General features: G+C 33.7%; 1 protein-coding gene across 1 annotated transcript in view; it reads right to left on the bottom strand.

The window, feature by feature from the left end:
• Positions 1–23,558, bottom strand: part of LOC149410234 (uncharacterized) — a 160,500-nt gene that overhangs the window by 91,506 nt on the left and 45,436 nt on the right. The window contains exons 3-4 of the mRNA XM_089648979.1: positions 16,582–16,669; positions 10,756–10,853 (exon numbers count right to left, since the gene is read on the bottom strand). Of these exons, the coding sequence (XP_089505105.1) occupies positions 10,756–10,853; positions 16,582–16,669 (186 nt within the window). The remainder of the gene's footprint in view (positions 1–10,755; positions 10,854–16,581; positions 16,670–23,558) is intronic.

The following is a 23,558-nucleotide window of genomic DNA, read 5'->3' as shown; positions in this document are numbered from 1 at the left end:
CGTTAAAGATAACAGACCACGAGTATAATGGCGTCATAGAAGGATCTACGGTCCAATTTGCCCTAAGAAGCCTAGAAAATCAATCTTTCCTTGGGGCTTACTTTAAATATTTCTGATGAGCAACTACTTAAATATCAAATATTTCATCCCTCGGGAAATTACTAATTCATCGTCTCAAAAAATAAAAACTGGTGCTTACCGCTAATTTCATAGATGAAAAACGTTTAAAAAAAATTGAAACCATTTTACATAGAATATTTTAATGGTAAGGTACTGTTTTTATTAATATTACATACATAAAACTTACATCCGTAGGGATTGCTGTTATAAAAATGTATGTCAACGTTACGAATTCGTCGGAAATAATTAAAATGTTAGCCTCCGGCAAACCTTGTATCTCCTTAATTAGTTTTAGTAGATCGAGAGCGATGGCTAGCCGCACATCAATTAATGGCATGAATATGAATAAGGGTTGCTTATTCAAAGTACCACAGTATCAGCTGTCATTACATATATTACGCATTAGGGAAAATGATAAGTCGATAGTATTATATCTTCTAAAACAAAAAATAATTTAAGTCATTGAAGATAACATTGACGACTTTCAAATGATAAATGTGTAACAGAAAACAAACAAAAAATTAGTAGCATCTGGGAATTGAATTCATAACCTGTATTTTATTGTGTATATATTAGGGTGGATCGATTTTTTGTTTTTATGTTTTTCTTAGCAACGGGGTGTGGAATGGATGCTCTATGGGGATACTTTTAAAAGTCATTATGACAGCATTAAGATATTTCGAGTGCAAGTACTGCCCCAAGTCAATTCAAATTTTAAAAAAAGCGTGAAACTAGAAAAAGAAGGGTTTAATCTTTGCTCAATAAAAGTAGTTAAAATATTTAAAAAAAATCTTTTCATTTACTAATAATATTATCTACTAATCAAGAAACAATAAAAGTACCATTGCTACACGAAAAAATCACAAACACTGTCAAAAAATATAGTCAAAAATCATAAAAGTTATTGTATTTTATAGTCCTTCTTCGAATTCAATACTGGCATTTTACGACAAGATTCTAGCTTGTTTTGTATCCACCCTTCACGTCTTTCAGAGCCGCAAACAGCAAAGCATGATGCCGTTACCACTTTGATGAATCTTTCCGTGGCTTGCGTGTGACAGGGCATCAATCGGAACCTACACAAAATGTTGGATTCGATAATTTCGTGGTCTGCAATGGCATCAATTATTGTCTCGCTAGATATCAGTTTTGTAAGAGGTGCTTCTGATGGTTTTTCCCAGTAGATCAAGTCAATATAGTCTTCTGCGTTGAAATTAAAATTAGGTAGCTTAAATACTCTTATTGGAGAGAACCCCAACGTATCTCGGATACTTAGAATCCGTCTGAGAGCCAACTCTCTAATCTGTCTTCGTTCGTCGTTTAACATACTAATAAGTATATTTTTGCTTGGCCAAAATACCCGTTGCGTTGAATTACGGGATCTACCACCTTTTTCAAATGCTCTGGAAGGTAACGAGACAATTTTATGGTTTCGTGGAGGTGTCTCGCCGGTTGAAGTCTGCTCTTGGTTGTCTCGAAGGTTGTGTTTTTATTTTAAACCACATCGGAGCATACACTCTTAGCACAAATTCAGTCAATATCACCTGATTTCTGTCGGATTCTTTGTCGATGTGTAAAGTCGGAGAATAGTATTGGCTGTTGTTAACCAACGCGAATGACAGATTTTACCCGGGTTTCTTTTCGCTAAGTTTTCATTACATTATCCTTCGGCGATTGCTCGGCACATTTCCAATAAATAAAGGTGGTCTGTGCTGAGGTCGTCACGGGATTTTGTAATTTCATAAGTAAGGTTCATAGGTAAGTTGCATTTTATTGCTTGAAATTCTATCACAGGAAGATGTTCACAGTTCTCGAGCAACTTTCCTAGTTGGCCGCTAAAGCTTCTAGGACAATCCATCAAAGTATTCGAAAAGGTGTCTCAAACTTAACTCTTTAGCATGTAACTGACAGACCAACCACTGAAGTGGATGATGGAGCTTTCTTTCAAGAAGTCGAATAATGCCAGACTTAGTTCCAGTATTAACTGCTGTTCCGTCACATCCGATAGCCACGATGCACGCTAAATCAATGGATTTTGCCACAAAATATGCAAACAATTTGTTTTTATCTTTTATCTAAAAAATACTTGATTATTTCAAAGGTCAAGATGTATTCTACTCGCAGTATTTAATTAAAGCATCTGAAACATTTCTAGGCGACCAAATTTTCAAACCAAAAACACATGATTTTGCGTTACTACGTATGGCATCGCCTTAAACATTTTTAAGTAAACCATAGACAAAATGCGAGAAATAATTGACTAAAAAATCTGCCTCAACACAGGTTCGCCTAGTGAGGCAGGTTATGCACAACATAAAATATAGTATATTATGCCATATCTATATAACACTCTTATATACATATTTACTTTTTCTTCTATTAGAAACTGCTCTATTATTGTAACATTAGTTTTTCAACAATGATATTGTTACTAACTTACATATAGGTATTTTACTTACTAATGATATATTTTATATTCTGTAATTTTTTTGATGAAATAAATAAATTCAAAACCTTCTCTTTGGGTACTTACTGGGGTAATTCGACTATATCAAATTACATAATTTTTAACTGCATCATATTTCGACTGAGAACTACCACCAGTATCTTAATTTTTTTGGATGCTATCTTAGATATGCTTTATATTGTGTGATTAGCTGAATTCCCCCTGTATTACCAGTGCTTGACTCAGGGTTCTTAGAAATGTCATTTAGACAGTTCTTTTGTTTTGAAGATCAAGTGTGCAAAATTTCATCAAAGTCGTAATATAACTGTAGATTGTAGCGGTAGAATCTACGCCGCCCGCCCTTTTGATTGAATTTGACATTGACTTTTGTCCTTCCACCCGTTATTGACACTCTTATTTATACAAATAGATATAAGATAAATAATATCAAGATTCTCGAATTGATGGGTTGTTTCACAGAATTTGAACAATTCATCGATTTTAAAGTCGAAATTCAAGTCCTGTGAAAGTTGAATTCAAATTCAAATTATTCAAAATTTGAATAATTCAAGAATTACAATTTTTTACAAGCAATTATTATAAGCCTGAAATAAAATATAAATAGAAATTATCTTAAGAGAAAAAAATATTTTCACCGACGTGAATTGAACCAGCATCCTTCTGATTGCCAGTCAGGTGCACTAAGCCACTGTGATATGTCGGCATATTTTCAACAACCAAATACTATTTCTTATTGATTTTTTCACCTAAAAACAAACAACTTTGTAGGAAAGGTATTGTTAAATACTAAATTTCCTACTGGGTGGCGTCGAAATATATAAAACAGGAATCTTTTATTAAAAAAAAAAGAAATTGTTTACTATGGTTAAACAGTAATACACCAGTGTACTTCTATTGTCAGTCAAATAAAAGAGGTTACTATTGTAAAACAGGAATACACCAAAGTCCTTCTATTGTCAGTAAAATTATAGAAAATGGTTACTATGATAAAACAGGAATACACCAATGTCCCTCTATTGTCAGTCAGATAAAAGAAAATTGTTACTATGGTAAAACAGGAATACACAAATGTCCCTGTATTGTCAGTCAAATAAAATAAATAGTTACTTTGGTAAAAAAGGAATACACCAATGTCCCTCTATTGTCAGTAAAATAATAGAAAATGGTTACTTCGATACGACAGGAATACCCCAATGTCCCTATATTGTCAGTCAAATAAAAGAGGTTACAATGGTAAAACAGGAATACACAAATGTCTCACTATTATCAGTCAAATAAAAGAAAGCGAGAATTGAGCAAATTTTGATAAAATAATCATTTATCATAATAAATATTTTGTTTGGACCTTTAAAATCAAACAAAATTCTATGACAAAAAGGTTGGAAGATACTCTTAGTATCGCTCTGGTGAGAACCCACTATTCGTAGAAAAGCGGCAAGTAGGAGCATTTGGGACTCTTATGCGGTATTCACATAAAAAATCTTAAAATCAATGTATGCGTGTTTAGAGACTAGAACTGAATGCCAGGTACCTCCGGCGTTCCTTTTCTTCACACCCTTTCCATTTCCACTCCCTTCAGCCATACATAATCTCACTGGCTCTGAGCAATTTCAATTATTGTCCTGTTTTCACATTAAAAAAACTCAAAGTTTTTGTAATAAAAGACGAGCAATGGAACAAACAAATTGATTTAAACACAGCACTTGACATTTATATAAACTAACAAATTAATTAGATTTTCCTTATTTTCGCTTTGCGTAAACGTTATTTAATTTGTGGAGCCCAAACGAGTCTTTTGATGTCCTTTCAAATGATTAATTTTCTTCGTACTTATCAATCCAATTACTAGAAATTTCAATATTTGAAGCCGCTAATTCCTATACTTTGTACAACGCCGCCTAAAGAAGTAGAGAGGCAAATCATGATTTAATTTAATATTGTGCAAGACGTAATTCTTTGGAAAAATCTCTTAAACCTTAATATTAAAACCTTGAATAAATAAAAATCTCTCAAACTGTTATGTTAAAACGTTGAATAAATAGAAAATCTCTCAAACTATAATATTAAAATCACGAATAAATTAAAATCTCTCAAACTGTAATAATAAAACCTTGAATAAATAAACCGATAGAATTGTTTGGTGGGCTTGTTGGTGTGCCCGATTTTCACCCCGTGTTTCTAGTGAAATTGATTACAAATTTCCATGCTGTTTAGTAATGAAACGTTTTGGATAATACCTACCATTTTTCCCATCATATACTATAATACCTATTATCCATTTCCTTCCTAAAAACAGTATTCGTATTGGTGTCGTGTGGCAAGAAGGTGTAATCGTCGTATCCTCGTCGTATATTCACATAATAATAATAATTGGATGACTTGTATAGCGCCGTTTTTGTGCAAAATAATTTGAAGGGCGCTGTACAAATTTATAATACATTTCTACAGTGATCTATGTTATTACTAACTATTTATGGAGATAATATACAGTACCTAATACTTAATTAACATTATCAATTGTTTATTAGTGAAATTTAGATACAGGATTTAGGACATAATTGGAAAATTGAATATAACTGGACTTTCTCTCAGGAATGGTATATTTAATTTAAGGGTATGACAGCTTAAAAAGGTAATTTTTTAGTTTAGACCTGAATTCTTTTGGACTTGTTATGGATCTGTTTGCTTTGTGCTCTGTTTGCAAATATCAAAATCTTATCAAAGATTATCTCGTTTTGAAATAAATTTCACTCTATGAACAGTGCAAATTGGTCGAGAGCCCTACTGCCGGGATTCATGGGAATTCAAGGTAGGCTGTTTCCATCATTACATATTTCCCGTGATTTTCAAACCCAATTGAATGAGCTTTAACTGTCGTATTTCTTCTGGATTTGATTTATGAACACGGTACACTTGCAAATATCGAAAATCTTTCTTGAATTATTTTATTTTTTATTTTTATATTAACTCCACACAGGAGGCCCTGAAGAAAATAATTTCCCTCAGGGCCTATGTCATCTTTGGGGATGCTGTGTGGAGGGTCTTTTTGTGGAGACGAAAGAGTGAACATGGGTCTTGAAGAGTCCCATGTTGTAGGAGGGAGGAAACACAGAGGCCGGCAGCTCGTTCCACAGCCGAGCTGTTGAACTTCAGAACGAATCGTAGAAGCGACCCGTTCTCATGTGACAAATTTCAACCATGTACAAATGTTGGGCGCGCGTTTGGCGTGTATCCCGACTACGCACCGGTGCCGAAGGGATCAATGACGCTAGTTCCTCAGAGCATCTTCCATTGTAATACTGATAGAACAAGGACAGCATACCTACCTGACGCCTGTGCTCTAAAGATTGCAGTCCGTTTGTTAAGATTGGGGAATCTATCAAACGGACCGCCCGTTTTTGCACAGAGTCAAGGGTTTTTTTCTGATATTTAGGGGCTCCGGACCAGAGATGGCTGCCAAATTCGACAGTAGGGCGCACTTGCGATGTGTACAGGGTCAGCAGTTGTGTACTATTAAAGTATCTGCGGGTCCTGTACAGTACGCCCAGCTTCTGAGAGGCCAGCTTTACTCTGGCTTCGATGGAGCCCCCGTACCTGAGCTGGTCACTTATAGTTACACCAAGCATATCAATGGAAGGCTTGTTCGGAAGATTGCTTCCGTTGAAGGAGACTAGAGAGAGAAAAATTAATATCATTAGTTTGTCTGGGGCCTAGGAGACGACAAATATAGGTCACACGTTCACGAATTCTCACAAAATCTGCTATTTGTGAATATCGCAAAAGAATCCCAACTGCCCGAAGCCAGGAAATGAGAAGAGGAAAGTAGTATCAGGCTATTTATATCTGATAATCAAAAATGGCTTAGCCCATTTCAAGCAACATTTCAATTCTTAATGGTGGTCTTAATGAGATAGCTTTTACTCTTGAGTTCCATTGTATACAAATAATACGTTGCGCAAAAGTTTTTTTTTTATTTATTACAAGATAATACATTACAAAATAATAACAATGTTATAATGTATTATTCCCAGTGAGTTTACAAAACTCATTTCGGGAAAGATAACGTTAGATTACAATTGCAATTATAATTGCGATTGACAAGACAACATAAATACATTAAAATAAATAAACGCAGATGTTGAAAGAAAGATGGTGTTAGTCATTAATAAAAATGCTGAAGAAATAGCTTTTAAGAGCTTTTTTAAGAGAAATTAATAATTTGAACATATTTTTATTAAATTAACAGTATTTTATTTCATTAAGTTTTCTGTGTGAATCATAGTGAGGATATCATTATCTCTAGGCATTTTTAACATAAAAAGAAAACAATAAAACATTTATCAATATAATTTTATGTATTTAGAAGAAGAAAAAAAACAGAACATGAATAAGACACTTTGAATAATTTTCAGAACGCGGGGGTATGCATTTGAATTAATAAAGCATTTCAGATAAAACCAGAACATTTAAATTTGAAAGCTCGACATTACAAACGACATTGAGCGGTGGTTGCTGTCATAAACAGAGGGAAATTACTACTCGAAGCCATTGAAATGAGAGGACGGAAAGAGTCCAGATTGAAAATAACATGACAGCGGAACAGTGTTTTTTATATTATTAAAGCTTTCGTTTGGCACGTAGATTCCACGGAAATTTCCTGAAGTATTTCTGTATCAATGATTTGACAACACATTTAACAAAGTGTCAAGCAGTTCGTGTTTAAATTATTTAGAATATTTAAAAAGATTTATGAAATGGTATTACGAGGAATGGTTGCGCTGCATTTTTCATACAAAATTTAAAATTTGATTTGAGCCCAAAATACCCAAAAAACTATATAATCATTTTTTTATTCAAAAGCTAACTAACTAACTAACCATCACGCCGTTTTTCCCTACAGGGGTAGTCACAGAGGTCGGACCGCTAAACAACTCGGTCTTGGCACACACTTTTTGTCTCATTCACATTCATACATCGATGTTTAATCAAACGCTAGGGCAAATATCTTGTACGGATATGTGCTAGTTAATTTATTTGTGTTTTAAATTTTAAAATATATGCTATTAAAGAATTCATAATTTTAGAGGCAAATTTGACAACTATTTACTCGTATGAGTGAATGATAATTATCTTTACAATATAATGTTATATATGTTTGATATATATGCGTAAATTTATATTAAAAATGACCGATTCATGTTGGAACACAAATTTCTGCCAAAAAACATTATTTATTTTATTTTTCATTATATCCACAAGGAAGATAGGGCAAAATGATTTGGTTAATACTCACAGAAAATTGCAGATTTGCTTCTAAAATCATGCAATATTTAATTTTTAATTTTCTGCTTAACTTTTTGATTTAAAAAAATGTGTTTGGTTCAGTATTTTGGCATCAAATCCAAATTTAAATTTTGTACAAAAAGGCTGCGTAGATTTTCCTCGTAAGTTGTCAATATTCTGCTAAAATGGCGGTAATCACAGTACAAAACACGATTTAAAAACATTTTTATGGTAAAGTTTGTAGGTTCGCTTTACTAAACTGATTTCAATATTATTTTTCTAGGAATTTGCCGTAATTCATCAGTAGTTATCAGAAATTACAGATTGTTGTCAGAAATTACCAGTGAAATTCAGAATATCAGTCGATACTTTGTTTACCCGAGATCAAATCCGTCTCAGTTGTCGACTTGTAGACTAGCTCATCTACAGAACAGGAAGGTTCGGTAAACTATCAATATATACACAATATTCCACGCTAATTCCGTGAAACTTTGGAGGGTGATTTATTCATGAAAAACTTAGATAAACTTACAAATATTGACATTATTTTGTATTAGTGCCCAAATAAAAAAAAACTTAGGTTAAATTACCTATTTTTGATCACCAACTACTCCGCCTACCGAGCTATTGCAGCGCTACGGAAATTTTCCTGGAGGGACGAGTGCACTCTTTCAGAACGCCTTTTCGCCACCTTATGGGAAGCTTATGGCGCAGACTACGCCAGTCGAACAGCACAATCATAACTGCGAGGGTTGCCTGGATGGAGTCCTCTCTGATGGCCCGACAAGAGACGGGTTATGTTCAAATATCCTCCATAAACGGCTACTTGCACAAATATTTAACTTCTATTCCGCATTGCCTATTTGTGTATTCTTATAATTTATCTGTTATTTTAAAATAAGGAATGTATTGCATTGTACTACTCATTACATTGCATACATTCTGGAATAAACTCTTATTATTATTGACCCTTCAGTACATTTATCACATTTGTTTAGTTTGCAATGTTTTCTGTGTATTTCAAATGCGTCTATATACATCTTATTTTTTAATTTTTCGTAAAAAGAAATACTAGGTATTTTAGAAACAAAATAAAATAATATTTCCATTGTATGCATTTAAAATAAATGTACTTGACACCCACGCCAGTGACATTGACTGTAAAATGCCGGTTGCATCTCGGAGGTACCTCGGCGAAGGATTTGCAATGAAACACAACTTTGCGAATGTTGTCGGACAACTGACTGGCCCTACCAGTTTTTTGCGTATTTATTGGGTTAAAATACAGTTTCTACACATGTTAATGTGAAGCAATTATTCTTATATCTAAACAGAAATATTATAAGGCGTCATAGCGCCGAGAATAAATTACTAAGGTCCCACAGTTTTGTCGTGCGAGTAATTCATCCTTGAACTGGCAAAACGACACGTTTACGGTAATTTAAAATCTTATCATCGTGTCAGATAAGCCTCAAAGGGGTCGGCATTGTAAAATGTTTAATATCAAAATATTCATTTTCTTAATTATTTAGTTACATCCATCTGCTGTCCGGTACAATAAACATGACTATATCTAAATAATAACATTTTTAGATCAAACGTAAAAAATGTTGTCAAAAACGCTAACCACATTTTTACTTAATTTTTTACTCCAATCATTTAAAAAATTGAGAGAACTCCAAATATCGAAAACACAGTCGTTTTGTTTGGGAAATTTGTAAAAAAACAATACCTTCACTTTTATCTCATTCATACAATAAAAAAATACATTTAAAGTTAAACCGATTGATTCGATAGCTGCGCGAAATATGAATTATTCATTTTGGCTATTTTTTGAAAAAATGGATTCCAGTAGGTATAAATATTTAAGGTAAACTGAAAAAAAATGGTATTTCTCCTACTAACGTCAAAAAAATTATGTATTTTCCAAAAAAAGATACACATATTTTTATAAGATATGGACGCCCGGTCATATATTATGACCCTAAAATGCTGGAGAGGTTAAAGCAAACTGATTTGAATTACATATGACACAACCCACATCTCTAGGGCTCATTTGCAGATCTTACACAATTCAAAATTCCTTACAGGTCTTCAAGTATTTCAGAGTCATATCTTTCATTATGTATAATTAAAATTTACTATTTATTTTAGTCTATTTCAACATTCAAATGGTATGGGCGTTATGTTATTTGCTGTAATGTTAAGAGGAAGCTACAAGCCAAAAATGTGTATATTCTTGGTATACCTTATATTGTAGGTAATAGGCATTAAAATCGCTTGACAAACGGAGTCTAGAAGCGTTCGATTTCAAGCACAAAACTGGTTTTTATTTATTTTGTAAATAATTTTCTAAGAAAGCAAAAAAGTTAATCAAGTAAAACTGTCACAGATAATCTTAGCTATAATACTGTATTTTTCAAAAGTTGTTTCCTATATTCGTTCATACATTTCTACTGAAAAAATATATTTATCAGTAGTTTACATTTTTTGTTTATATTTTTTATTGAGTAGGTAATTTTTATTTTATTTGTATTCTACTCAAACGAAACGATAGGAAAACCTTCAATTTATCTAAATCATATTTTTGGTATTCATAATGTACACCAATTCGTTATAAAGATTAATCAAAATAGTGATTTGGCATTAAGTTTCGCCTTAAGAAGCAAATGGCTAAGTTCTCATGGCATTTGGGTCTTATCCAGGCATAATGAGTTCAATTCCTCGGCTGGTTAAGTCCTTCACCACGAGACGAGCAATATTTTCCGCTCACTGTGACGGTAGTGTGAGATTTTCAAATGAGATTATTCGTAAGCCCGAAAATTTTGTATTAATTTAAAAAATTAAGTAAAATAGAAAGAAATAAATTGGTTGTGGTTGTTTACCTTGGGCACAGGTTCCCTCGGTCCCGGCAGGCTGGCGCGCTGGCGGCCCGCCCTGAAGTGGAGACGGCGGAGGGCGGCACCTGCTGCCGCCTTCGCGCCTGCAATTACAAACAAACATATTTCAAACAAATTACAAACAAACATATTACAAACAAACATAATACAAACAAAAATAATTAATCCAAACTTTTTTAAATTGGGTAGTGCCACTGAACAGAAAATGACTAATAAATCACGAGGAAAACAATTTGCCCCAGAGCCTGTCTTTGGATAAGCTTGAATGATGTTTATTGGACGCTCACGCCAATGACATTGGCCCGGTATATCGGTTGATTTTAAGCTCGGCTTGGTTGGAATGTGGAGCTCAGCGCGGCTTGGAACATAATCCGTATATGGGTCGGAAGCTTAGATATCAGCAATATTACACGAATTGTCTTACGATTTGATTAGAAAAAAGTACTTTATTTTCTATATTGCGTGAGTTGTATATCTATGCATTAAATAAATATAAAAATAAATCAGCAATGACTGGCATAATTCATTCTTTATCTAGCGTCCTAATCCCGCGATTGACTACTCCCCACCGTCGTTACACCGCGAGTTCCGGGTGAATTATCTGTAAAAGTTATTCTTGCAATAAATTTATCGTTAGTATATTCGAGAGTTATAATCAACATCTCCACAACAAAAACTGAACACCGATTTACAGATAAGAAAGTTCTGTAAATTGCGAGGTTATATTCTAACCTCTCTTAAGACAGTAAACCTTTCTAATGTATAAGTTTAATGAGGAAATCTATAATTGTTTTCTCAAATAAGTAAACTGCACATGTGTAAACCAACCAAATTGCAACTGTAGATTTCCCTAAAATAAAATAAATGAATAAATCCAATTTGACATATAATACGTATTTTGTGATATACCTCAAAGGATTCGCCGTCGTAAAATTTGTGATAAGAAATAAATATTTATTTCCTCAATTATTTCCAATATATTTTAGGTACATCCATCTGTTGTACGATACAAATGTCTTCAAGAGTGTCATGTTGTAAGAGGGCAGAAACAAATACGCCGGCAAAACATTTCACAAATAATAAACGCCAGTTTTTTGGAGCATCTTCAATTGAAATACCGGTAAAATAAAATGTAAAAAGACAAAAGAAGTAGTAAAATGTAAAATTGACACACGAAAATGAAAAAAAAACTGACTTTCAATTTTTTTAATGCATTCTTTATTCTTTTTAAAACATAGCAAAACTGAACCAATTAGAGATATTGTATTATAAAGATATTGAATTATTAAATAATGGTGTATGTAAAACAGTGTAGATATACATATAGTAAGCATGTAGTGCTAAACAAGACGTAGAAAAAGAATTTGACAAAACTAGTAGACAAATTCCAAGCAGAAACAAAGCTAGCAATATATACACAGCTTCATTGATGCTAAATACGCAATTTTTTAAGTGATGCTATTTAACTATCCCGCAGTCAAGTGGGGGAGTGGGTACTACCCAAAATTACTATCCTTCTATCAGCTTAAATGCTTGACATATCATTTTACGTATTCCTGTAGAAATACACAAGTTACCATTAATAATTGACTGAATAATTGGGATTTCTATTGTTTAAAAGCCCATAAGACAGAAAAATGCATGGGGTCGTCGGAAGACCCACTTGGTTACAGACGTTTTGTTTGGCATCTTGGCCTGTCAAGAGTTAACAAAAAAATTACCCTTCTCACTGGCAATTTACAATGTACTCAGCTTATATTTTACTTCTAGGCTCCAGGCTGACAAAAGTAATACATTTTTATCTCTGTTCAAGAAAAAAAATCATTATTTATCGATTTCAGTAAGGAATAATTAATGTATGGTTGCATTGGCTGGGGAGCATCAGGAAGATCAATTCTAGATCCGCTTATGAAGGCCCAGAAATCAATAATTAAAGTCATAATGCGCAAACTATATAGGTTCTCTAGCGATGAGCTCTTTAAACAATTTAATTTACTTGATGTTCGTCAACTATTCAAAAAGGTTACTATCCATGTACATAAAAATCTAGATAATATTAATAAAATTGACCATAAACATATCTCAAGAAGCCACACCAGAAATGACCTTATAATCCCAATGAGCAATACGGCAAAGTATCAAAAGACACACACATACTTGGGACCTAAACTGTACAATAAAATCCCCCCTGAATTAAACATAAAATCTTGTAATATTTCCAACATAGGCCCAATAATAACTAAATGGTTGATTGGATTGGGTAGAGGAGAATCTGAAAAAACGTCACATAATAAATAGACATAGACTAATCACACACTATATGTATCTTCCACTTTTCTATTTATTGCTCATACACAACAGCTCAAATTCGATTCTATCATAAGATTGTAACGATTAAACATCACAAATTAAAACATTAATGAGATATATTATAGACATAGACAAATCACACACTTCCTTTCTCATATTTTGCTTCCTTGGAAGGGGCAATTTGCCTAGTTAGGAACCAATAAATTCGACCTGAAAGGTACAATAATCTATAATCACTAAAAATATTTGATTATATCTTGTATCGTATTGTACTGTGTGTAAATCTAAAGGAATAAATAAATAAATAAAATAAAATTCAACTGAAATCTGACATATTTATACGCCAAAGACACATTGTTATCGTTTATCTTTTAAGTTTCAATAATAATACACTGGAAGGATATCTGTTTTTGATATGCGGACAGCAAATTCTAAAACGTTTAATCTTCTCAGTCGTCGATTACAACATGAATTTTACCCACTAGCGCTCCATGACACTCGAGTGATACAGAATTGAGACTGCGAGGCCAAGTGACCTGTCATGGACTTGAGTAATAAACCCTCGTCTCAGTCAAAGAGAGATTGCTGTCATGTTACTAACAGATACTGGATCATAATATAATATAGCTCACCAATTTAAAGATGTTTATCAAAACGTGAAAGGGCGCCTGCCAAATCAAATATAGGCAATTTACATAACACGTATTTTTTCAAAATATGATAATAATATTTGAGTTATTGTCTTGAATGAGAGCTTTTTTTAGAGTGAAACCGTACAAGAGCCTAATTACTTCCAACCGCCTGGAGCTAGTAAGGTTATGGAATCCCTTATAGGGGTATTTTGTGAGGCTGAAGGTAGCAGAAGGGGGAGGAGATGGGTAATAGGAAGGGGGTGAATGCAGATATTATCAGATCTAGTCACCTAACACAGCCAAAGCCATTTTTAGCAACGTTTCAATTCTGAATGTTGGTCTTACACCAGGACGATACTGAGAGTATCTTACAATCTGGAACATGCCGCAAGTTTATATTATTTTTAATGAGGGATTTGTGAAATAACACAAATTAATCAAATAAAATAATGTGCGCATGATGGGATTCAAATCCGCGACCTTCAATCGAACTTGCTAGTCGTAATCACTCGTTTACATTCATAAGTACAAAACCCAAGAAAAAACAACAAACACGTACAATAGAAACACTAGATTTCATGGTCAAAAACTTATCCAACAAATAACTACTAATACAACTTTTGGGCAAAAAATCTTCTTATATCATAGTATTAAACTCTACAATAAAATACCACTCACACTAAAAAACTTCAACATTTTAACATTTAAATCTCAAATAAAAAGCTGGATACCTAATATAGGGAGATCTGAAATAGATAATTTACTGAAATAAAACACAGACTAAAACAGAATCAACTGAACTATACCAAAAAAACACTCTCTTACTAATTTTAAAATTATTAAAAAAATATATATATATACTACATGATATATGTTCATAATAAAATTCATATGTAACTTTGTTGGAATATTAATTTTCTTATAATTAAATTATACATAATATGTAAATGAAATCTTCAGCACGGGAGATCCCAGTGAGGATATCATTATATCTATTTGTTACAAAAGTAAGATAATAAAACACTTATTATTATTATTAATCCTTACCCTTTGACCATGGAGGCCATCAATAATTAAAACAAATATCTTAAAATATGAAAAATACCTACAACTCCAGTAAAATATTGACAGTCAACAACGCTGGCCGCTAGAAGCGCTAGTATGGCATATTGAAGTTAAAATTCCTTTCAATGGCGATAAACTGATTTTATTTAGTTCTTGATGGCGGTTTTTCAGGCTTTTTAATTTGTATTTTAATCAGTATTGATTACACAAACACATTTAAAGAATTGTCCTACAAAGTAGGTTATGTGTGTGATTTTACGGATGTAATAATTACAAACAACGAAAACACCCCCAGTAGTATTTCAGGATGCCAAAAAGTATGACAACAAAAAAAGTAAAATCCATAAATAAGAAGTAGAATGAAATTTACCGCAATTATATTTATTACCTTTCTAAACCATCAAAATCTGCGTTAATGGCAATAAAATATTTTTTTAAGTATGTGCAAAAAAAGCAAAAAGGTAGTACGTACTTAGGTTACCTTTTTATTTCGATTTATAAACGTAAAATAAATAATTTATTTCTCATAAAATCCAAATGTATGAAAGAAAATCAACGCGCACAATTCACGCCGCTAGGAGGCGCTAGTGTAGCATGCTGCTATCAGAGTGTATGCGAAATGTCAGAAGTTGAAGGTATTATTAATATTACAAGGTATTTTGTTAAACTGGTGGAAGTGTGTTTTGGGCGTGTCCGTGTGACTGAAAAGAACTTTTTTTTTTACTTTTGGTGAAATTTATCGATAATGTCAAATGTGGAAATTTTTTACTAGAAAATATAGTCGATTTCATTTTTCTTCTATCTAGAAGTCGTAAGATCGAAATAGATTATTTGCGGCATAACTGAACTGAATATATAAATTAATGTAAGTGTATTGTGGGCATCTAAGTGTGCTCAAAGTTAGTTAAACTCACTTTAGTTCTGATGAAATTCATAAAAATAGGTACATATTTAAAAAAAAAATAAAAAATGATCAGACATTGGACTTTTTGGATTATATTATTAAACATCCTTTTTCTTTTTAAAAGATTTGTTTAAGAATTTAATCTCTCATGGTCCATATATTAATATATAAAAAACACGTTGCACTGTGTTCGTACACGCAAATCTCCGAAACCACCCAACCGATTTCAATGAAATTTTGTCAATGTGTATGGTCGATTCCAAGTTGAAATATAAGATAGTTTTGGACGCGATAAGTGGTGCTGTTGTCGAAATCTAAAAAAATTACAACGAAAATTCTTTTTTTTTTTGATTTCTCATCCAAAAATGCATAAAACCACAAATTCTAACTTCTCTACATAGAAGGCAGTCTGTGGCAGGACAACGTCTGCCCGGGCTCAGTAGTAATTATATATGATACAGAGCAATTTTTTTTTGAGAAATAAAAAATACTCCGTTTCACAACAAAATTTTTGAACTACATTTTCTTATAATAACTCCAATTTTTTCAACTTTTGGGGTAATTTGTGGAGAGTGTTTTGTGGAAAAGAGAAAGTAAACCGGGGTTTCGCAGAAACCTATTATTCTGGTTAAATGTTGGGCGCGCAAATCGCGTGTTTCCCGACTGTACATAGATGCTAAATGGATTAATGACGCTAGTTGCAAAGAGCATCTTCTATTTAAATATAGATAGAACAGGCACAGCATTGCCACCAAATGTCTGTACTCCAAACAATTTAATAGAATATTAAAATAATATGAGGGGAATCCATGAAAAACAATAGTCAAGTAATTTTTACGGGTAGGTATTTTGGGGCTCCAGACCAGAGGTGGCTGCTAAATTGAACAGTTTATCGCTTACCTTTGGAAGGGGAGGGGCGAGGGGAGGGGGCCGCGGCGGCCGCGGGTGGCGTGGCGGCGGCTCGCGCGGCGCAAGGACTACCATCGCTCTGAAACAATACGAAACACATTAAGAAAAGGACATGTTAAACATCACACATGGACCCTTACGTAACTAAAAGCAGTAATAAGTAATTTTGTGAGCAGTAGACTTTGCATAGTGTTGATTACTCTGCTTGCAACAGTCTCAACCCAGGCTTTTGAAACTGGTTTGAAAAAAATGGTTTAACTGAGGATTGTACCTTCTTTCCCAGGGATCGGAGTCAACCGCGCTATCAATCTCAAATGCCGTTCGAGTAGTACCGGCATTTATTTCGTGTATCGTAAAGCCAGCTAATTTCAGAGAAATGCGTGTATGTCTACGCGTGTATACGCGATTGTCACCAAAAGTTGATAGAATGCAATGTCATAAACTTTGAGTATATCGGCCGAGTTCCGGCTCAATCCGATGTAAGGAAGTGGGTTAATTTCCACTTATAAGATTTGCATTCATTCATTCACGAAAATGAAATTCAAATAAATAAATAGATGTATTTAAGAATATGGACATAGAATGCTAACCATTTAAATAGAAGATTTTCATTTCCATCCGCGAAACTGAAATTCAAATAGATTTATTTAAGAATGGACATGGAATGCTAACCATTTAAATAGAAGATTTTCTTTTGCATTCGCAAAAATTTTATTCAAATAGATGTATTTAAGAATGAACATGGAATGCTAACTATTTAAATAGAAGATTTTCATTTGCATTCGCGAAAATGAAATTCAAATATATGTAACAATTATTTTATAAGCAATAATTATTAGCCTGAAACACTCATCCATATTGAAAAATCTCCTGATAAAAGATACATGATGTCAACGGGACTTGAACCCGTGTCCTTTCGATTTCCGGTCGACAGCTCTGACCACTGAGCTATGGCGGCTTATCTCTTATCCGCGAAATAATTCAATATATACTAGTGTTTCATTCAATAATTACTGCTTGTTACATTTATTCAACTGAAACAACCAACTTTATTTTATATGAGAAAGGCTTATTGCTTATAAAATAATTGTTACCCTTTGTGCTATGCATAAAAAATCTTTTCTTAAACATTAGTTTACCAAAAAAAAAATTCAAATAGATGTATTTAAGAATGTATATGAAATTCTAACCATTTAAATAGAAGATTTGCATTCATTCATTCGCGAAAATGAAATTCAAATAGATGTATTTAAGAATGTATATGAAATTCTAACCATTTAAATAGAAGATTTGCATTCATTCATTCGCGAAAATGAAACTCAAATAGATGTATTTAAGAATGTATATGAAATTCCAACCATTTAAATAGAAGATTTGCATTCATTCATTCGCGAAAATGAAATTCAAATAGATGTATTTTAGAATGTATATGAAATTCTAACCATTTAAATAGAAGATTTGCATTCATTCATTCGCGAAAATGAAATTCAAATAGATGTATTTAAGAATGGACATGGAATGTTAACCATTTAAATATAAATATAATGTTCCATTTTTGAAATAATATTGTATTTTGTACGTTTTTAGAGTCAACGTATTGTATTGAGTGAGAATAAGTTTTTACGGTCAACGTATTGTATTGGAGCCGCGACTGGCATTTACACAGACTTTGTAAGCTGATGTCGATAAAACAGTTAACTGTAAATAGACGTGGCATTTAGGATTTCAGGTGGACAGGTGGGCTAACCAGTAACAACACGATAAGTCCAGTGGTTCAATTTGTTATTTATTTCATTAAATACACTTTTGGTTAGTTGAGTTTGACAGTAATATATCGGGTAATTATCCAGAATCGCTGAATAATACCCGTAAGTTTTTTTAGGATAGTACATTTATTTTTGTTGATGGATGTAGATAATAAAAAAAATGTTTTGACGAGGATTAAACCTTCATTCGCACTTATTGTCTCATAACTGCTGAATACTTTTAAACTTAATGAGCTTTCGTCGCCAGAGACTGAAGCCAACAACACTAATACCTATATAGTAGAGGCATTTATATCGTATATTAATAGTTGTAAATTTTTATTTATTATAATATAATAAAGAAAAATTATACAGTATTATCGAATTTCATAAAAATGCGAGTGTCTGTGTGAATGCCACCAAATGTTGACAGAATGCATTGTAATCTAAAACGAGACTATCTGCAGAGTTTCAGCTTGATTGGGTGTCGGGAAGTGTATTAATTTCCACTTCCAAGATTCACTTAATTAAAATAGATTTGGGCTTTTTTTTTACGCCAACTAAGAATATAATAACTTAAATTAGGCTCATCGTTTGAGCTTGATTAACAAACAAAAAAACTAGGCGTAAACCTATCGTCATGAGTTGAAACATGGCGTAAATAAAAGACGTTTAATTATGCCATAATGAATTTGAACAAAATGACTATTGAAATGCATTATTTTCCTTCTCCAGAGACTGAAACTTTTGTTACTCGTTGTAATTAAACTGATACAAACTATTTTTAAATCATTAGTACAATTTGTATTTCATATTAATCAGAAAAAACAAAGCACAGTATTTATAACAATAAAATAGTATTTTGCTGTGCTCATTTTAATAACATTTATTAATTGTCGGAAAGCGCAACACTCGCAATCCAAGATAATGACACAAATAGTACGATGTACATTTATCCACGTTTCCCGCGGACATTATCACGAACGTTCATGTTTATCTAGAGACAGCTAAAATATTGGTATTTCTTTTATTATTTCCAGTGAGAAGTGCAGAGGATTTCCATTGTTATTTCACAAGTATACCGTTGACCCGTGCTAAAGCAAATGGAAGGAGAAAATGTATACAAGAAGAAAGATGGTTGAAATGTGTTTGGAAGACGTAAGAAAAGAAAATGGCAGTAAAGTATGTCGGATTAAAAAGGTCGACAGATGATAAGGTTAATAGCAAGGAATGAGAATATTGTGGGGGGTGTAATATTATACGGGGGGCTGCATTAATGGCCCGTCGCTTGGCAACCGAATTCACGTGAAAGTGTTGCTTAGTCAATGATTAAGACGGGACAGTAAACTAAAAAAATGGAATTTTAACGACGTAAGTGAAGAAGCCGTGCAAAAAAAAATCTACGCGCGACCCTGGTATATTGGACAAAGCTACGGTTGAATTTTCCCTAGCAAATCTCTAAAATAAAGTGTGTATCTTAATGTCGTAAGTGAAGAATTAGTGTCAAAATATAATATAATTTTTATAACGTCTAATTTTCCCAAGCAGCACTAGAAATTTGATCTTTTCGTGGGGTTTATTTTAATTATTTCCGATGAACGTGTTACTAAAATCTCAAATGTTTCTAGAGGAATACCTCGGCAAGCTATTAATTCATAGTCTAGAAAAATTATATCAGGTGTTTACTGCTAATTTTATAGTTGAAAAAAGTTTTATAAAACTTTGAAACAGTTTTTCATATAATATTTAATGGTTAAGTAGTGTTTTTATTAATGGTAAATATAAAAGACTTACATTCCTAGGTATCGGTCTAAAAATATATTTATTGGCTTTAGAATTCTTTGAAATTTTACTCTCTGCTGACTATATGAAGCTTTTAAAATTTATTAATGATATGGACGATTGCCTAATCTTGCAAGAGAATCTTTATATTTTTTCTAATGGAGTTCTGGCAATAAACTTCAGCTAAATATGAACAAATGCCAAGTTATGAAGTTCTACAAAATTGAACAACTAATAATACATAATTATTCATTGTGTAAAGTTGACTTAATATTTGAAGTCGAAATACCAGACCTAGGCATCACTTTCGACCAGAAAAATAGCTTTGTATCTCATATACTTCTATTGCTAACAGGGCTATGAAAATGTTGGGTTTTACAGTAAGAATTTTAAAAATATTCACACATTAAATATTCTGTTCACATCTCCCTTTAGAAGCATTCTAAAACCTGTTTTTAATAATCTCGTTAATATAATTGAAAGATTCCACCGTAAAATTTTGAAGTGAATTAATTTCAGACTTGAAAATCTGTTTTTTAGTTAGAATTAATAGTTTATGATTTTTTATTTAATTCATTGAAATTATTGAAGTTAAGTGACAGAATTTTTTTTAATCTTTTTTATTATCTTCCAATTTTCATTCACTATCATAATCCTGCCATTACATCAAGGTTTCCTAGTATGTATTGACAATTATACTACGGTTTCAGGCTACAATTCTGTTATAAACAGAGTTCACATCATTGGTACTCTTATTCTATGTTAGCTGATTTTTTAATATGCCTTCCTTTGAAGTATAAAGCTGTACTATTTTTTTTATATTTTGACAGTGCAAATTTCAACGAGGTCACTGCATAACAGGTTTTTTTCTTTCTTCGTCATTTCTTTCACTAACTTTGTATTTATGAATATGTACAAAATTAATTTACTTATTCCTTAATTTAATTATTAAATTAAATTTAATTATTCCTTAATTTAATTATTAAATTAAATTTAATTATTCCTTAATTTAATTATTAAATTTAATTTATTTATTTAATTTAATTTACTTATTTTATTTAATTTACTTATTCAATTTAATTTAATTTACTTATTTAATTTAATTTACTTGTTCAGTTTAATTTATTTATTTAATTTTATTTAATTTGCTTATTTGATTAAATTTAAAAAACATAAAGTTGATTGTTTTCAGGTGAAAAAAGCAATAATTGTTAGTTGAAATATTAGTATTTATTGAATCATTTGGCAGTTAAAAATAAGGCGACGTAGCACAGTGGTTCCGTGCACCTAACCGGCAATCAGAAAGCGCGTGTTCAATTCCCAACAACGGCATTTATTTTTTTCGGAAGATTCTTTCAATTAATATTTGTTTTTCAGGCTAATAATTATTGCTTATATTGCGCAATCACAACATACACCCACTACGAAAAATTACTACATTTAGACATCTTTCATGATTCATTTCTAACATACAAAAGTAACTTATTAAATTTCTTAGCGTGGCATATTTTAAAAATATTTTCACTTTTCTTTTCTCGAACGCCCGAAAGCAGATCAGCATACAACAAATCGGCAAAGGAATGCAAGAGAATCATTAATAGGTCAAAATTCGAACACGACCTGCAGATCAGCAAAAAGCTGGCTGCCTGCCCGCATGGCAGCAGTCATGCGGGCCATTCTGGTCGCTTGCAGGCTCAATAGGTCGAAATTTTTGCAAACCCAGTTTGCCACCTCTTACCAGACCTGACGGCTCACTAGCAAACACCGCCACCGAAAAGGCTAACCTATTAGGTAAAATGTTTGCGGAAAACTCGACCCTCGACGACGGAGGTGCTGTTCCGCCGTCGGTTCCTCACTGCGGCTTCTATATGAAAAAGCTGAGGATCCGGCATCGGGATGTACTCCACGTCATACGGGGGCTCGATGTTAACAAAGTTAGTGGACCTGATGGAATACCTGCCCTGGTATTGCAGAGGTGTGCTGCGGAAATAGTTCCAGTTTTGACAAAGCTCTTCAAAATGTCCCTGAAGTGTGGCACTGTGCCCTCTGGTTGGAAAAAAGCGGTAATTCACCCTATTCCCAAGAAAGGTGACCGCTCCAACCCAGCCAACTACCGCCCCATAGCGATCACATCAGTTCTGTCCAAAGTGATGGAACGTATGATCAACGACAAACTGCTCACATACCTCGAGAAGAACAAAATTATCAACGACCGTCAATACGGATTCCGGCGGAACCGCTCGTGCGGTGATCTTCTCGCGTATGTGACGCATGTTTGGGGGCGGTGCCTGAAACGTCACGGTGAGACCCAAACGGTCGCACTAGATATATCCAAGGCCTTTGACCGGGTCTGGCACCGAGGACTTGTCAACAAATTGCATTCTTACGGACTTCCCGCATCCCTGTGTACGTGGATTGCTGAATTTTTAAGGGATAAGTCAATTCAGGCGGTTGCTGACGGTTTCACCTCTTCCTCGCACTCCATAAATGCTGGCGTCCCACAGGGATCGGTTCTGTCTCAGACTTTGTTTTTGTTGCACATCAATGACCTTTTGACACGTGCACCGATTCATTGTTACGCGGATGACAGTACACTTCATGATAGCTTTTTGTTTGACAAGCCCCCAAAGGGCAAACAAACTCCAACGGCTCGGAGGGCTTTGAAGCAGAGAATGGACGGTTATCTCGAGAGTATTTCCTCCTGGGGTAAAAATAATCTCGTCGAATTTAATGTTTCAAAGACCCAATCCTGTCTGATTACGTCTAAAAGGGATCCAAATGATAATCTAGTCTCCTTCGACGGAAGCAATCTTCCGAACAGGCCTTCCATTGATATGCTTGGTATAACTATAAGTGACCAGCTCAGGTACGGGGGCTCCATCGAAGCCAGAGTAAAGTTGGCCTCTCAGAAGCTGAGCGTACTGTACAGGGCCTGCAGATACTTTAATAATACACAACTGCTGACCCTGTACAAATCCCAAGTGCGCCCTACTGTCGAATTTGGCAGCCATCTCTGGTCCGGAGCCCCTAAATACCTGAAAAAAACCCTAGACTCTGTGCAGAAACGGGCGGTCCGTTTGATAGATTCCCCAATCTTAACAAACGGACTGCAATCTTTAGAGCACAGGCGTCAGGTAGGTATGCTGTCCTTGTTCTATCGGTATTACAATGGAAGATGCTCTGAGGAACTAGCGTCATTGATCCCTTCGGCACCGGTGCGTAGTCGGGATACACGCCAAACGCGCGCCCAACATTTGTACACAGTTGACACTTGTCACATGAGAACGGGTCGCTTCTACGATTCGTTCTTAAGTTCAACAGCTCGGCTGTGGAACGAACTGCCGGCCTCTGTGTTTCCTCCCTCCTACAACATGGGATTCTTCAAGACCCATGTTCACTCCTTCCTCTCCACAAAAAGTAAAATACGTAATATTATGTACT

The sequence above is a fragment of the Hesperophylax consimilis genome, chromosome 28, assembly GCF_061612785.1.
Source record: "Hesperophylax consimilis isolate HC1 chromosome 28, BYU_Hcon_1.0, whole genome shotgun sequence".
Classification (NCBI taxonomy): Eukaryota; Metazoa; Arthropoda; class Insecta; order Trichoptera; family Limnephilidae; genus Hesperophylax; species Hesperophylax consimilis.
The sequence above is the reverse complement of the archived record's forward strand: the minus strand, read 5'-3'. Positions and strand labels throughout refer to the sequence as shown.